General features: G+C 36.8%; 1 protein-coding gene across 2 annotated transcripts in view; it reads right to left on the bottom strand.

The window, feature by feature from the left end:
- itga9 (integrin, alpha 9) overlaps positions 1 to 16,210 on the bottom strand; it is an 83,779-nt gene extending 67,569 nt beyond the window's left edge. The window contains exons 1-4 of one of the 2 annotated variants that reach the window (XM_077217433.1): positions 15,661 to 16,210; positions 13,538 to 13,665; positions 5,133 to 5,239; positions 857 to 980 (exon numbers count right to left, since the gene is read on the bottom strand). In XM_077217433.1, coding sequence (XP_077073548.1) covers positions 857 to 980; positions 5,133 to 5,239; positions 13,538 to 13,665; positions 15,661 to 15,872 — 571 coding nt within the window. In that variant the 5' untranslated portion in view covers positions 15,873 to 16,210. The remainder of the gene's footprint in view (positions 1 to 856; positions 981 to 5,132; positions 5,240 to 13,537; positions 13,666 to 15,660) is intronic. The other variant, XM_077217434.1, reaches the window with a different exon arrangement.
- Between the last annotated feature and the right edge of the window lie 883 nt (positions 16,211 to 17,093).

Below are 17,093 nucleotides of genomic sequence, written 5' to 3'. Positions count from 1 at the left end.
CGCAGATAATTTTGTTTAATACTAAAAATTTATTTTTCATCCATTTTGTTCGGCTAGCTCTGCTGGTTGACGTCGTTGTACATAAAGAATGTTGTGACAGTTGGTCGTGTGGTATTTGTCCCGCCCCTCCTCCACTGTGATTGGACGGCTGTGTAAAAAGTGACAGTGATGAGCGCAGCGTTTTACCCAAAGTTGAACATTTTTCAACTCTCGGCGACCAGTAAAAAACGCCGGGCGCTCAGCTCTTGAGCGTTAAATACTCGCTCAGCGCCTCGTTACGCTCATGGCGTTTAAAAAACGCGGCGCTCCCATTGAAAACAATTGGAATTTTACGCCAGCTGCGTGAAAAAAACGCTTTGATGGACACACGGCCTTAAGGTGCTTTATGCAACCGGGCACTGAGCTATTGTTAACTAAAACAAAAATAATTATTTTCATTAAATGAAATAAAGCTAAATAAAATAAATAATTAAAATCAAATATAAATATTAGATTTTAGACAAGTTTAAGTACTAAAATGACAAAAAATAAAATAAAGAAAAAAATATTATATAAAAAGTTAAATAGATAAAAACAAAAGCACATAACAAAAATACTAAAATTACTAAAACTAAATGTGAAAAAAAATGTTTTAAGGCTAAATAGAACTATTAAAACAACAATAACAACTAATAAAACTGGCAAAGGCACATACAATTACTAGAACTTTAAAACGGGATTTGAAATGAAAACTGAAAACATAAAAATAAAATCTAATCCAAACCATTAAATACTATAGTAGCATATAAAAATATAAACAATAACACTTCAAGGATGACTATTGAGGGAGTTAAAGTGATAGAGAGCGCGTCGATACCTTCATAGCACGGTATGAGAGGCATTGATTTGCCCTGGAGAGTGGCTGGGATGATGGAGCAGTATCCGTGGGGAAGAATATACTCCGATTCATAGTATACATTCTTCCAGCGGTGAGCGCAGGCCTGCAGACAATAAAAGAAAAAGAAGGGAGAAGAGAGACAAGGAGTAGTTAGACAGTGTAGACAGCTTATTTCATTTGACATGAATCACAGGTACAAGTTCAAACCATTGACCAGACTCTACATTCCTTACAGCCGTTTTTTCATTTGCATCCACTTAAATATGGTGTCTACCTTGACTAAGGCGTGTACATATCGCACACACATCAGGTCTAAATATGCATCATCATCATCATCATCTTCATCAGCATGGTAATTGCACCAAGAAACAAACAGGATACATAGACAAAGAGTCTTCTCTTTATTCCAATGCCAAATTAACTTCTGAGACAAAACCAGCAGGCAACGGCTGTGGATCTAAAATGTCCACTGAGAGGGGGTTGTTGTTTTTAGAAAGCTGAGCATCTTCATTCAAACATCTCTGATCTCTGGAACAACAGAAGCGCTCAAGGCTATGAAGCCAGCCAGAGAGAAGAGAGACTCGGAGAGAGAGAGAGAGAGAACAGACAAAGAGAAAGCAAAAAGGTCATAGACAGAGGACAGTAACTAAAGTAGTTGCATTTCCTGAAGGAAATGCCTGAAGGAAGTTCTTGCAAGGACGGATAGTGTTAAAGTTTCATGTAAGATTAGGAATGTTACAGAAACCCTAAGAGCCCATGCATTAATATTTTTCTTAATATTCTCCTGATTTTGGCTTAATTTTCCTCATGATCCTAACATAACAGATTTTTTTTTACGGTGATCTTGACATCGCATTAATGCTCATGTCTGTAGCACAAACTGTTCACACTTCAAAGTCTAATAATTGTGTTTGTATGAGAAATAGAAACTTGTCTTAGCAAATACCACTAACTACTTCAAGTAACAACCACTAACATCTTTTAACGAGTCTTCATAACAACAACAACAACATGGAAATGATCACGCAAACAATCTATAACCTCTCTGTTTTGCTCATTAATACAGTCCTATAATCGTATGCCACAAACTTTCCTTTCCCATTTTATTTAGAGTCAAATCCCTTGTCGAAAAGCTCAGGATTGTGGAGAAACCAAATTCCCTCCAAAACACAGTTCAGCTTCCTGTTTCTCCATGCTGGAAACAGCACAACAGCTCTTACACAGTCCACTGAGATAAACAACCAACTTAAAGATATTACAGCCACATGGATTCATAAAAAATGTTCACACATGATGTCAGATGACTATCTGGCAGTAGTTTGTTGTGTTGAGAAACACTGCTAGTCTGTTTGACTGTCAGAGCCTTATGCCTGCGACAGACTTTGTGATTTCGGCAGTCCTATAACATTACAAATCAACACTGTACGACATCGATTGAATAAACTTGAGAACGACATGCATGTAGTGTACGATGAAGACACCTATTGAATAGTAGAATACGTCGAATGAAAAGTCATCAGCATTTTGAATCGCATTTTGGCAATTGTGGTTTTTATGTGGGATAAAAAAGAGGATGTTGCAAAAGAGAAGAATACGGATACGGTCATTGCTAGGGAAAAAGAGGCCAACTTGGCATGCCAATTTAGCAAATGGAGCTCGAGGTAATAAAGTTTTAGCTACCATATCGTGTTGATCAATGCGCCATTTCATGTTGCATTTTTATTGGCTAGTCAGTAGATGTGAGTTTTAGCAGCAAACATACTGTCAGAAAATGATCACAGGCTATCTTTGGTCGCAAGATCGTGACAATGGCCATCTTTCAACATCTCTCACTGTACGATGTAGGACCACAGAAATCACCATTATTGGTCATCTTTCGTCTGGGACAGCCCTAAATCATACAATGTGTACCGGGCATAAAGCAGTTAACTTTACTGTGTTGGCAGCTCTTTTACTATCATCTAAACTCAACACAATCCACATTTGATAACCTAAATGTCAATATAACAGCCTCAGCCTGTCTAATGACAACCAAAGGAACAAACTCCAACTTATTCCCTGGCAGCCGGCATTGGGAAACACACAGGACAGACGTAATGAAATACGTAATGCTTAACTAAATCAGGAATGAGTCTGAGATGTGCTTTTCCCCTCAGAGGCTCCGAGTCACCGTGGATCACGGGCTAATCATGTTTCTGCTCATGCTGAGAGCTGATTGGCTGAGTGAAGGCCAACACATCTGCCCAACAGCTCTCTTACATGCCTTACATGTAAACGTGACTCCCTTCAAATGCAGCTATTTGTTGCGGTGGGACACACACTGTAAACGCATGTATATGCATCTATAAAGTCGAAGTGCTTGAAAGTTTCAGGTGATAAGATACATTTTGTATACACACCGCTTTCATTGTAAAGCACATTTGATCGTTCAAATGTTTGGGATTGGTAAGACTTAATGTTTTTAAAAACTACATTTATTACAAATACAGTAAAAACAGCAATACTGTTACATAATATTCTAATTTAAAGTAACTGTTCTCTATCTGAATATATTTTAAAATGTAGTTTATTCCTGTAATGGAAATCATTAATCCAATCTTCAGTGTCACATGATCCTTTATAAATCACTCTAATATGCTGATTTGAAGAAACATTTCTTCTTAATATCAATGTGGAAAACAGTTGTGCTGCTTAATATTTTTTACAGGATTATATGATGATTAGAAAGTTTAAAAGAACAGCATTAACACTTTTATCACGTATGATCGTTTTAATGTGTCCTAGCTGAATAAAAGCATTAATTTCTCTCTAAAAAAATTAAACACACCCCAAACGGTAGCAGTTTATGGTGCAATCAAGAGATCAAAAAACTCAATGTCATCCTGACTGCAATCTCACCTCGGTGGTAAAATACACTACATAAAATCTAAAATCTCATTGCATGAGCTACGCCACGTCTTCGGTTGCTGTGCCACATCTCCTGCCAATTAAAAACATTTATACAGCCTTGATTGTGTTGGTGTCTCTCTTGCACGTGGTTCTCCTGGGCATGAGCCTGAATGCCCATATGTTTAATCCGGTCCTGAATTGTAAATACTAATCTACCAACCAAATTACCATCATTACAGCTACCATTATAACATGCCATCTCTCCCTCAACCTCTTTGATTTGAACATATCAGTGCTGTAAGTGTCCTTGCCTCTGTCAGACCACCCTGATCCTGCCTTCCTGTAAGACGCCCACCAAAGCCCAGAGAACCCCACGACAGGGTTCTGCAGTTAAGACGTAACGAGGAGTCTGACCTCGAATCGGACCACCACGACACAATTCAAGCCTGAAGAAACCTGGAAACAGAGCAGAGTGGTTCTGCTGACGTCTTGTTTGACTTGTTTGTCCATTTAGAGCATCTATTCTAGAGCTCCAGTTAGTCATCATGATAAAATGGCCCTCACTTCAAACACTCAGCTCCAGTCTTGCTTTCTCTTGATGTATGGAACAGCTGGAGTTTAACAATGCGGTCGTCGTGAAAGATATTTGTAACAATGATGGCTTTAGTTTCTGCCCGTGTTTTACAAGTCGATGTGGTTTGCATTAAACAACTGCTGAGATGGTTGAAAAATAGGTTGTTAGGAAAAAAAAGTGGAACAACGAATAAAGTAAAGCATGATTGAGATTATTATTACAAAAAAAGTCTATTGTATTCAAACAAAACCACTGTTGGCGAAAAGCATCAATTTCCTCTGATTCATTCATGCACAACATCAGTCACGTTAAATCTGGAACATTTACCTGTTTAACGCTTGAGTCTTTCATCCTCATTTTTCATTAAACTTTTAACAGGTTTCCTTTCTAATCTCTTTCCTCAAAAGTTCCTATTCTGTAAAATATTAAAGGCAATATTGCTGCAAAAAGAGTTCTAGAAACCCAGAAACTACAGTAGTTAAATTTTGTTGTTGTTTTTTTTTGATAAATGTCTGAATGCGATAGTAGTAGAAGTTGTGTTCATTTGTGAAGACTATCTTGTTGAACAAAATGAACTTTTTTTGGTCACAGAGCTTATTTTCTGCATCAATCCAAAAGCCAATGGATAAATCCTATTGGCTTTTTTTTGAGGCAATCAGGGTGATGATAACTTCCGGGTTGGCCAACAAAAATACGTCATCTCTGCATTGCTTCAAACATAACTCATCCAATCAGAATTTAGAGTCACAGTTGGAAAACAATGGTTGTTTTCTGTGTTTAAACAGAACATACCAGAATTTTGCCGTTGGTTTTGTCCTGTCGAGCGAGACTGACCCCCATCCACTCGTTGTTCCTGTCGCCTTGACACGTCTTCCCGCAGGACTCCCTCTGCTTATTTCCTAGAGTAAAGAATGAGAACGTTACTGTAGCCAACAGAGAAACAAACATCTCTGTCTGCAAAGAGAAACACAATAAAACCAGACAGCCTGAAACAAAACTCAGACAGACAATGTTTGAGACAGTTTAATATGCTTAAATATAGACAATGCTGCTACAGATGGAACAAAATAATTTGTGTTAGTAAGATGAGTACAACACAAAATATTTGAAATGTGAAACTCATCCAATATGAATAAATATATAAAGTGTATGAACTCATTCCAATGCTCACAATGCTGGTGTGCAACTGCTCTACTTGGTCCCTAATAGTCAACTAAACGTTAAACGTAAAACTTCTAGTCGACCACAATTGTATTAGTCGGTTAGTCGCAAAAAAACAAAAAACAAAACAAAAAGTCACGCAGTCCTTGAGGAGCTACCTGCGGGTCACTGTGTTAATTACATGTCGGGCAGGAAATCCGAAGGTTCGCCGATCATCCATAGACCTCAAATATGGCTTATCATTTGAAACATGTAAGTAGTAGTGTTTGTGCAGCGTGTGGAAGCTAAAGTATTAGCATGCTCACTGCATGACATGGAGGCAACGGCGTGATCACTGGCATTTTCTCCTGAAAACAGCGAAAACTACTAATTAGTCATTTTTTGTTATACATGTTATTCGATACTTTTATTTATAATGCTATATACAACACAGATTGCTTCAAAGCAGCTTCACAGTAATAAAAAGGTGTTAATGTTATAAAATTAATTATTTATGAAACAAATTCAATTTCAGCTATAAGCAGAAGACAATTACTTTAATTATTCAGTTCAATGTCTATTCAATTCATTTCAATAACTATCAATGTTGCAAAGTTCATACATTATGAAACAATTAATCTATAAAGCAGCTCTAAAAATACAATAATGTCATTATTTAGTTCAATGTTGATTCAATTCCGTTTAATAACTGTCAAGCAAGACTAAGAAGACTATAGAGACTATTTCTACTAATGCTTGCTTTTGGGAAACACATCCCAGTCTGTTTACTAAAATGTAAGGCTTAAAAAAAACAACTACAGCATGATATCAGTTCATTTAACTCGAAATGTTAGGATTAAAAATGACAAAACTAATGCTGGTGACCTCGGAGAATATGAACCATGAGATATCAGCTTCTTGTATCAGATATTTTCTATTTTGGAGGTATTCTATGGTCTATTTGGGGTTTTTATTAGTGAACAGTAATGGGGGATTTATGAGCACAGGCGTGTTATTCCTGCAGGGAGTTTATCTAAGCATAAGGGTCGACTTTAATGTTTATCTATGAGCGTTGAGCTACAGCGGCCCTCTGAGGGGCAAGATGGCTCCCGGGACTGCGGCTGTTTTCTTTGGCTGTGGTTATTTTCTCTTCCTTCTCAGCAGACTGACAGCATCGGCTCAGAGACTTCCAGACTTAGACTGCGAAATGCCCAATTGAACTCGGATGTCTGTTCTACTCCCACCCAGTTTAGCTATGAATAAATGAAGCAATGCATTACAAAAAAAAAAAAAAAAAAAAAAAAAAAAAAACCAGTACAAAACCTTGTGAGTAGTTTTGCAGTTTACTACCAACACTGTAAAAAAAAAAATTCTGTGAAATTTATGGTTTAAAAAAGGGCATCTGTGGTTGCCAGAAATTTACTGTAAAAAATAAAGTAGCAAGATTTTAGGTTTTACAGATTTAACATAAAATAATAAACTGGTATATACGTATGTTAATATACCAACCTATTGAAGTACTAATATCTGTTTTGCACCTTTATAATACCCTGACTGACAACCACCAAAAACAGGTGGTGATGAGAAAGTCAGATGATAAATCAAAGCTCATCACAAGCACAAGCCAAAATAAATACTAATATAAAGGTGCACAGTGTCATTCAAACAACACAAAACACAATCATGGTAACACATGACACTAAAATAATTTTGGGGGGGGCGGCAATCCAACCGTCTCCATTGACTTTGCATTGTGAGAGGCTGCCTCCTTGTCATTTATGACGTATAACAAAAAACAGAAAAATGCCTAAAAGCTGCTGTGTGACAAGGTGTACAGCAAACAAGCTAAAAAACCCAGAAATACATTTTTATACGCTTCCGAACCGTAAAAGCCAGCCTTTAAGGAGACAAAAGTGGATACAGGCAATAAGACGTGAAGCATCAGCAGCAAGAATGGGTAAATTGTGGGATCCTGACACTCAGTAAGTCTCTCAGGTTCACATAGGGTGGTGAAATAAATTTTTTTTTTTTAACAATATCATGTCGCGTTCCTCAGAGCGTAGTTCTCAGAGTAGTTTGAGAACTAGTTGCGCTCTGTCTCAATTGATCCACTTTTATGTCCTGAAACAAACCGTTTTTTGTGGTCGACAGCTTATAAAAATGTATTTCTAGGTAATTTAGCTTGTTTGCTGTACACCTTGTCACACAGCAGCTTTTAGACATTGTTTTGTTTTTTGTTATAAGGAGGCAGCCTCTCGCAATGCAAAGTCAATGGAGACGGTTGGATTGACCCCCCGGTGTGGGCGTGGCCTAAATACGCTCTGTCTCTATGGTCGACTAGGCAAGTTTTTGTCTAGGGTTGAAGTTCATAAGCTAGTATTTTTAGCAGCTATTACACAAAATCTTGTCAGGAAACAACCTGCTAAACAGCAGTTTGTCAAAGATAGGACAAATGGTTCTAATCACGTCTTGTTTGAGTTGTTTGAAGTTAATGCTTTTGCCCCTAAAGCTGTGAGGCATCCAAAGCACACACAGACGAGCGCCAGATCTCGAGTTAGGAGGAAAATACAAACTGTCAAAAACCAAGATGAAGTTTGCTCGGGATATGGACGAAACATTATTTTCAGCAATTAGCAGCGAAGCGCCATCCAAAAAACACTTCACGGATATATTTCACGGGTTCAAGACTGCAGGAAAACCGCAAGAAGAATTCCCTTCTAAAAAACCTTGGCCATTGCTTCAAATGAGAGGGCGCGAGGAATGTTCCTCAGACTATAAACATCTTATCAAATCACCGACCCCGGTTCCCCCGGCTATCTCCGTAACAGACGTGTTTGTTTTCTCATCTGTGTGGGTCCTGAATGCCGTGTTCTTCTGGTTGTGAACCGCTCAGCGAGGGGATGGCCTTCTCTCGGAGATCTGGAAGTACGGAGTGACAGAGCGAGAGGCCGGAGTGTGCTGGTTAACTGATTACTGAAGGAAAACAAATGCGCACGCTATCTCTACTTTGATCATCCAAGGACCGTGCTGGAAATAAGTATTTTACTTTAGCATGTTATCCTTTGGATGACTGTTTTACTGTCTTGGATCCAGAAATAAAAATCAATCAATCAATCAATCAGTCATGGTAAGCTTAAGAGTTGTTGAGGATCTTTTTAACACTGTGGAATCAAAATTACTGCCAATAATAGCTCAGTCCAATCGTTGGCATTAGCATGTTGCTTAGCTAGTAATGCAATCCTAAAACACAATTACTACATTAAACTACATTAGACCTATTTTCTGTACAAATTGCACTATTGTATGAAATGTAAACAACCCAGGCTCATTGGAAAACTGTGCCTCAACCAACATTTAGAAAACTCAAAAACCATATTGGTATGGTAACACTTTACTTAAAGTCTTTGTATATAATGCATAATGTATAAAGTAAATGCATAAAGCATAAAGTATTCTCAATGCATTAATTATGCATTCTAAAGCACCTTATATGGTTTCATGAATAATTATAACCAGTTATAATAATACATGATCAATTCATTGAACACACCTCTAGAAAGTATACTTGACAAACTAATTTCAGACGTAATAAGGAATCTGAAAAATATTATAATGCATTTAAATTTTGGTTACAATTATTTATGAAAAGATATAAATTAAGATATAGAATAAAAGATATAGATTATGAATACCTTTTTAATGCATTATAAATCAAGGTTTTAAGTAATGTGTTTTGACGACAATTCACTGCAGTTTCCAACTGAAATGAACACTATAGTGGCAGTAAAACACCAAAAACGTTTACTACTTTTCACTCTAAGATTATCTATTATTAATAAAACTTATTTTTGCACGGTTCCTTGCACAATACTATATCATGACCTCACATTACTGTGTGTAATACATTACTAAGTAATTAAGTAATATTACTGTAATTTAATAACTTTTCCCTTTTTACAGTTACTTCTGATGTAATTGAATTAAACACTGTATAGACTATAGTACAATTCTATGTAAAACAATGGATTTAACGTTGAAATTTAATGTCTAATGAATTGTATGAATTAATGTATTGTATTGTTCAACTGGTAGAGATTGATATGGGACTTAGAAAGTAATAAGTAATGCAAAACTTTTTAGAGAGAGTAATTAGTACAGTATTGAAGATGTAATTAGCTAGTAATTAAGTTCATATGCACAGCTTTTCTGATGTAGTAAAGATTTGTAGAAGCAAGTTACTGCATGTTAGCTTCTGCAATTGTGTTTTATTTCTTGTTTGCCTTTTTTGTGGATGTGTAGGTAGTAATCTCACTAGGTTTTGGAACTTATTACTATTCTCATAGTACACTATACAATACAATACCTCATTCAGTGCATAAAACCCTCATCACACAGACAATTAACTGACTCTATTACTCTAAATAAAGATGGTAATTGCTCTTCCTGTATATGTCTTTGAATGGGCTTTGTGTTGCTTAAAAAGGAAATATCATAATTACTGTATTTGATGAAGCTAATGTCATTCTAGGAAGTGGAGAATTACCTGCCATAACAACTGAGGACAGTTGGAACGTATTTCACTTTACCAGTAATGAACGTCAATGAATGCTGTAAAAATAGGAGAAAAGATCTTCAGTACACGGCTAAAGATTGCACTAAATATGCTTGCAATTATCAAGATCAAGACCCTTTTGGAACAAATTAATTGTTTTGTGTCTCCTAGTGGATGAGTAAATGTCTAGTCATGGCACTGCGTATATCGTCTGACCTCGTCCACAAGAGTCATACAACATTCTTCATAAATTGACAACAGACATCCATAAGTTTTAAAGAAATAGTTCACTAAAAATAAAAAAGAAATCTGCTATCATTTACTCACCCTCATGTTATTTCCTTCTGTTAAAAATCATATTCTTATTCACCTTTTTATATAGTGCGTTACACAAAACTGATAGTTTCAAAGCAGCTTTGCAGTGATAAACAGCAAAATAGCAATCAATGATGCAAACAGAACTAAATTCTCTAAAGTCTGCAAAGTTACACAAAGTCCCTACAGCAGTTCTTCTCTATATCAGTGTTTCTGAACTTCCTGAAACGCCTCCATTGTAGTCTTGAGTTTCTTCCGGGAACGAACACGTCACAATATTCCTCATTTAAATAACTCATACGCAGAATAAAGGGGCGGGGCCTGGTTGAGTGAGTTAGTAGTGTGTTGAAACTGGTGGTTATAGTAAGGGGCGGGACATTTCCCAAACACACTCGAAGCGCTCGACCAATCACAACACACTGATCCAGCCGACCAATCAGAGCACAGTGTGCTTTCAGAAGGAGGGGCTTCACAGAGACAGGAACTAAATAGAGCGTTACCAAAGTCCTTTTAGGCAAGTCATGCCACTCGGCCGCCATCTTGGCAACGCCTCCGGGCAGCTATTTCAGACTAACAAAACCAGGCTCCTATCCAAATGAATGGGCAGAGAATCAGAACTGCACTTTCACTGCTCACCGGGATATAAAAACTGCATGTATAGAAACAGCAGTAAAATATGATAAAAATCACTGAAAAAGTTTGATGACTTTGCCCCAAAATAAAGTTTAAAATGCCTTTTTCCCCACAGGTTATACTTTTACTACTCAAGCGCAAGGGTTCTCTCCCTCTCTGCCGTGTGCGCCGCGCTACACGGTTTGAAGCACACATTATGTGCAACCTCTTGCTCGCTCGCTCTAGATTCCGGGAGATTTGAACTAATTTGCGGGCATCAGGGAGCCGCTATCAATACGCGGGAGAATCCCGGAACTTCCGAGAGCCTTGGGATGTCTAATATTTACACAAGGCACACAAACACTGCATATCAATTCGGCCGCCTTTTCAAACAGTAACGTATTTTCCGCTGTCGCAAACCTCAACTGTGCGCATGCGTCAGCGGAACCATACGATAGGCTTAAATGTTTCCCGGCTTGACTGTTAAAAGCAGACGATTGGCTTTCCAGCGGGAGGGGCGGGACATGTGCATACAACCGTCATCTTTGGCGTTACGGGTTTTCCCTATATGGCTGTATTGAGGATTGAGCAAGTCGCATGTCTCTATATAAATTGTCTGAAAATAGCTGTGTAAAATAATATGTGAAAAATAATGTGTTTTGAACATTCATGCAAGAAAACCTATTCTAGTAGAGCCTAAAAACTAAATCAAGACTTGCAAAAGGGGCATAATAGGTCCTTTTTAACTGACTCTAGTTTACCTCATATCAGTAGCAATATTTCTCGAGGGGGGCCTCTGAGGAGTCTTATCCCGTATGATTGATGTAAACTCAAAGCTGGGGCCCCAGGCCCGCTGACACGCCTCATTTGCTCATGTGTGTTCCGTCAGTAAGACCCAGCGTAAGCAAAAGTGTGCGTATTAAAGCCACATAAACCACTCTCATCCCTCCACCACAAGAAAAGAACTCAGAGCTTCAAGAGATTTCTACACATTGGATCCTTGGCACGGCCGATCGGAAAATATTAGCCAAACCATTCATCATTTCTATCAAAATACTGCAGGAGCCAGACAGAAAATGCTACACAGACATTTTAACTGATTTCACACAGTAATATTAATAATGTTTAAAAAGAAAAAGCTTTTAACATACTGCTGTCTATCACATAAACAAGCTCATAGTATGATGCATGTTTACAAAAGTAAAAGTGTAAATCTGCCGCTATCAGTGCTGAACATGTCTGTTAGTATAACACGGGTAGTGTGAACACAACAGGATAAAATAACAGCCCTGTTTTTTTTATTATAACTGTGAAAAGTTATTAAAAGGGATGAAAACAAGGCTGCTAAAACATTCGTCCAGGCAGGTTTTCAAATATTGACACGGTCCAAACTCCATGTTTAACTTCATGAGCCATTTCAGTGTTATAGTGGTTTGGGTTCAACTACCCATGTGTGAACGTTTGCAGCACAGATGGCATCTTCTAACTGTTTTTTACTTGTGTTGGTGTTGTCACTTGACACTAACACAAAAACACTGTTTCACTTCCCTTTTTACAAGTTCATAAGCATATGGTTCTCTTGTACACGTTCTTCAACTATTCAACATTGACTTATACAAGTTTTTTGTATATTTTATATCGTGCTTTTTCAATGATACGCATTGTTTCAAAGCAGCTTTACAGAAAATCTTTATGTTTATGATCATAATAACCTAATATCTTCATGCCTTAGTCACATTTAGCATATAAGAGCCGGGCGATAATAGTTCACATTTTGTGACGATAAAAGCAATTAGGCAGTTGAGATATGTGCTACATAGTATAAATCAGGCTATGTGAATGTTCTGTAAATATGCAGACATATTTATGTATTGTATATACTTATATTCAACTTATATACCTATACGTTTGACAACTTATATACCTATACGTTTGACATACTTCTATAGACCTTTATATGAAGAGCTGAGTGATAATATGGTTACATTTTGTGACACAAAAAACAGGCAGTTGAGATTTGCTATATAGTATCACTTTACATATATATTTGGATATAATATATATCCAACTTTGGATGGATGGATGGAGCTGTGCGATAACACAATGCAAACACGCATCCAAGATTTGCTATATAGAGTATATTGCTATACGCAAGAACAGTATAATGTATGCAGGTAAATCGAACTTTTAATATTTTGCTAATGCAGTTTACATTTTTTAAAGCAGATGAGATTTGCTATACAGAATATACCGCTTAATGTGATTGTACTGTATGTATCCAGGAAAGGTTGAATAAACGTATAGTAGTTTTATCAAGTTATTAATTCGTTATGTGGTGATAACTGCCTTTCCATTGTCGAGCCGAACGTTCTTATGTGCATGTATGTATATATCATATACACACACACATATTTTATACAAACTTTTACGTTAGATGTGATTAATTGCGATTAATCGATTTGACAACACTATACTACCTGTATGTATATATGGGTTTTTTTTGTTCGTGACTGTATTCTACTGTTGTTTGATATCAGTGTGAGTTTGGGATGTTTGTGAGACGATGTGAGATACACACCTCTGCCGAGGTCCATCTCAGTGCAGCGTTGCTCTGGGTTGTTGCGGATTCGGCACTTGTACACGGCTCCGGGTGACTGAACTGAACTACTGAAAGACGAGTTTGCTCTGGGAGCCCCAACCACAATCCTATAAACATCAGGAGGAGAAACACACTGTCATTGTACATCACAACACAGCTACACACACAACCTCTGAGGATACAAGTCAATTCATACAGTTTTTGGTCATTGTAAACTAAAAATAAAAAATATTCTTCGTAGGTCTGTTTCTTTTATCTGAAAGTGTCATGTAGCCTATGACTAATAAGGATGCCTAATAAGTGAAATAGGACTGGAAGTGGTTTCGCCTTGTCACACTGTCATGGTTTGGCTCTCCAGTTCAGTGATGTAAGCACTACATCATTATCTCCACTGAAGCAAAAGGCAATGATTTGGGTGATGGCCAGTGTTTCCTTTTCAAATTTAGGACAGATTTTGGAAGAAAGGCTTAACATCTGTGCAGTCACAAGAGAATTTTAAAAAGAGTTGCATGTTTGAAATGTATTGGCAAAAGTCGGTTGTAAAAGTAAGTGCAAAGTGCTTTACAGTGCTCATGTTACTGTGAATTTACTATGGTACGAGCTGTTAATGCTAAAGAATGTAATGTGATTAAGTGTGATTGTTTTGTGGTGCTGCTGGTGATCAGTAATCATAATATATTAGACAACAAAACATCAAACCATGTGGAATTCTCCCTAAAATGCATCAGCATTTTTGCTCAGTGACTTTATTCGATCCGATTTGAAAGTCATTTTATTGATGTAATCGGTTTAGATCACAATGCAATAAAATTCACATTTTAAGTATTCCAAAAATTTAAATTCTGACATCATTTGCTCACCTTCGTTGTTCCAAACCTGTATGAGCTTCGTTCTTCTGTTTAACACAAAAGAAAATATTTTAAAGAATGTTGGTAATCAAACAGTTTACTGCAGCCATTGACTTCCATTGTACGGATGTCAATGGGGGTCCATCAGGGGCGTAATTTGTGAGGGGGATGGGGGGGATATAACCCCCCCAATATTTAAATCTATGCATTACAACCCCCCCCATTATTTATACCATGATCACAATATCAGGAGGCATACCCAAACTTCAACCCCCCAATGTTCAAACCAAATCTACGCCCTTGGGGTCCATCAACTGTTTTGGCTACCGACATTCTTCAAAATATATTTTTTTGTGTTCAGCAGAAGAGAGAAATTCATCCAGGTTTGAAACAACAAAAGGGCGATAAATTATGACAGATTTTTCATTTTTGGATGAACTATCCCTTTAAGGGTCGACACATTTTTTATTTTTTTTTGGAGCCAACTTGACAATCCAAAACCAAGATAACGCAAAATAAACAATACCATTCATACAGAAAACCTAAATTATTTGAGTTTCTCTTTGGCGCTAAAACAACGTCACGTTAATATTCGTATGTAACCAAACATTCGCGGAAGACCGCGAAAAAAGGTGAATACTTTGATTAACTCATTATTTCTCATCTTATTAGAGATTTATTTAAAACAAAACTTTATTTAAAATGTCTTTAATGTAGTTTACATTTGACATACTGTGCCAGGGCCGACAAAGTAATGATATTCAACGAGTTTTAAAACAAACGGCTAGGAGTCTGTTAAAGTAGGCCTACATCGTTTATTAATATAACATTAAGAACACTTCAGTGACCACACAAGTTTACTTATAAAGAAGTTAGCAGCCTAAAAAGTGCGGTTATTTTTTACCTGGCGCAACTGATGAAGTGACGTTTGCTTGAAGAGGTATCCATGGCAACCGAAGAGCGCTCGAGCGCTTCCGTTAGGAAAATAACGGGAAAACGTAAGTAACGTTACTGTGCTTGTTTATTATGGGCCTACTTAATTATAGATTTATACATAAGTTTTAACATTTTTTTTTTCTAACCTCTTTAAGACAGTTGACCTGGCTTTGGCTTACTAAGCTAGAAGTTGGGTTGCGTGACACAAACCTCAACATACTTAAAAAAAAAAAAAAAGTTCATTTGAAGACGTTTAACGCCTTTAAAATCATTGTACAATTCGCATACTGCAAAACCAGACTCATTGGATGAACTCACCAGCGTGTGTTGTCATGGACGTGCTCCAGGACTGAATATCCAAAAAACGTCGCATCTGGTCCCCGAAACACCAGGGGATGTTGCAAGTCAATGTTAAAGGAATAAGCCAACGAAACAAAACACAAATACACAAAAACATCCAAAGCGCTTCTTTTCCGTGTAGAAAGTTCCGTCATTCTGTTTTGCATCCTCAGTGCTGAAGCCAATTTCATGAGAACTTTATAAAAGCAATTAAATATGTATAAAGAGTCTAAAAGTGAAAGGAAAAAAAACTACATTTAAACTACGTGTTTTTCCTAATTTGGTAATTTAACGCATGCGAAGAGGATTTAAGTGTGTGAATCGGAGGTTGAGGTTAGAATAGCGGTCTCATTGCGTGGCTCTTCCCTTCTGCTGTGAGTCTGTTGCGTCTCTAGAGTTTATCTTGGAGTTAAAGCGTGTTGCGCGCGAGCTGACGCACGAGCATCACATTTCACACAGCAGAAGCAGAGCGCGCGCCCCCTGCCGGCAGCTCTAGGTACTGAAGTACACAATTTCTCATTTGCAATAGTTTTGCATGATATTGCGTAGGCTCAGAACACCATATAACATATACTTTTTTTTTTAAATGCAAACTTGATCATTCTCAGGAACAAATCTGAATGCTGACTGAAAATGTTTTTTTTTTTTTTGGAGGACGCTGTAAATATCATGTTATATAATATTACCGGTCAAAAGTTTGGAAACATTACTATTTTTAATGCTTTTGAAAGAAGTCTCTTATGCCCGTCAAGCCTGTATTGTCTAGATAAAAAATACAGAAAAAAACAGTAATATTGTGAAATATTATTACAATTTAAAATAATGGGTTTCTATTGTAATATACTTTAAAATGTAATATATTTCAGTGACGCAAAGCAGAATTTTCATCAGCCGTTACTCCCGTCTTCAGTGTCACATGATCCTTCAGAAATCATACTAATATGCTGATTTATTATCAATGTTGGAGACAGTTGTGCTGCTTAATATTTTTTATAACCTGCAATACTTTTTTCAGGATTCTTTGATAAATAAAAAGTAAAAAAATAACAGAATTTATTTCAAATAGTTTTTCTTTTTGTGACAATACACACTACTTTTCGAAAGTTTGGGGTCAGTATTTTTTATTTTTTTAAATAAATTAATACTTTTATTCAGCAAGGATGTGTTAAATTGATAAAAAGTGATAGTAAAGATTGTTTAGTTAGCATCAATGCAATGATGCTGAAATTTCAGCTTTGCATCACATAAATATATTATATATTAAAGTATATTAAAATAGAAAACCATTATTTTAAATTGTAATAATATTTCACAATATATTTTTTTCTGTACTTTTGATCAAATAAATGATGCCTTGAGCAGAAGCGACTTCTTTCAAAAACATTAAAAATAGTATTGTTTCAAAACGTTTG

The sequence above is a fragment of the Siphateles boraxobius genome, unplaced genomic scaffold (genome assembly GCF_051911475.1).
Source record: "Siphateles boraxobius isolate OS27281-9 unplaced genomic scaffold, OSU_SipBor_1 73, whole genome shotgun sequence".
NCBI classification, from domain to species: Eukaryota; Metazoa; Chordata; class Actinopteri; order Cypriniformes; family Leuciscidae; genus Siphateles; species Siphateles boraxobius.
This window is presented reverse-complemented; position numbering and strand designations above follow the sequence as displayed.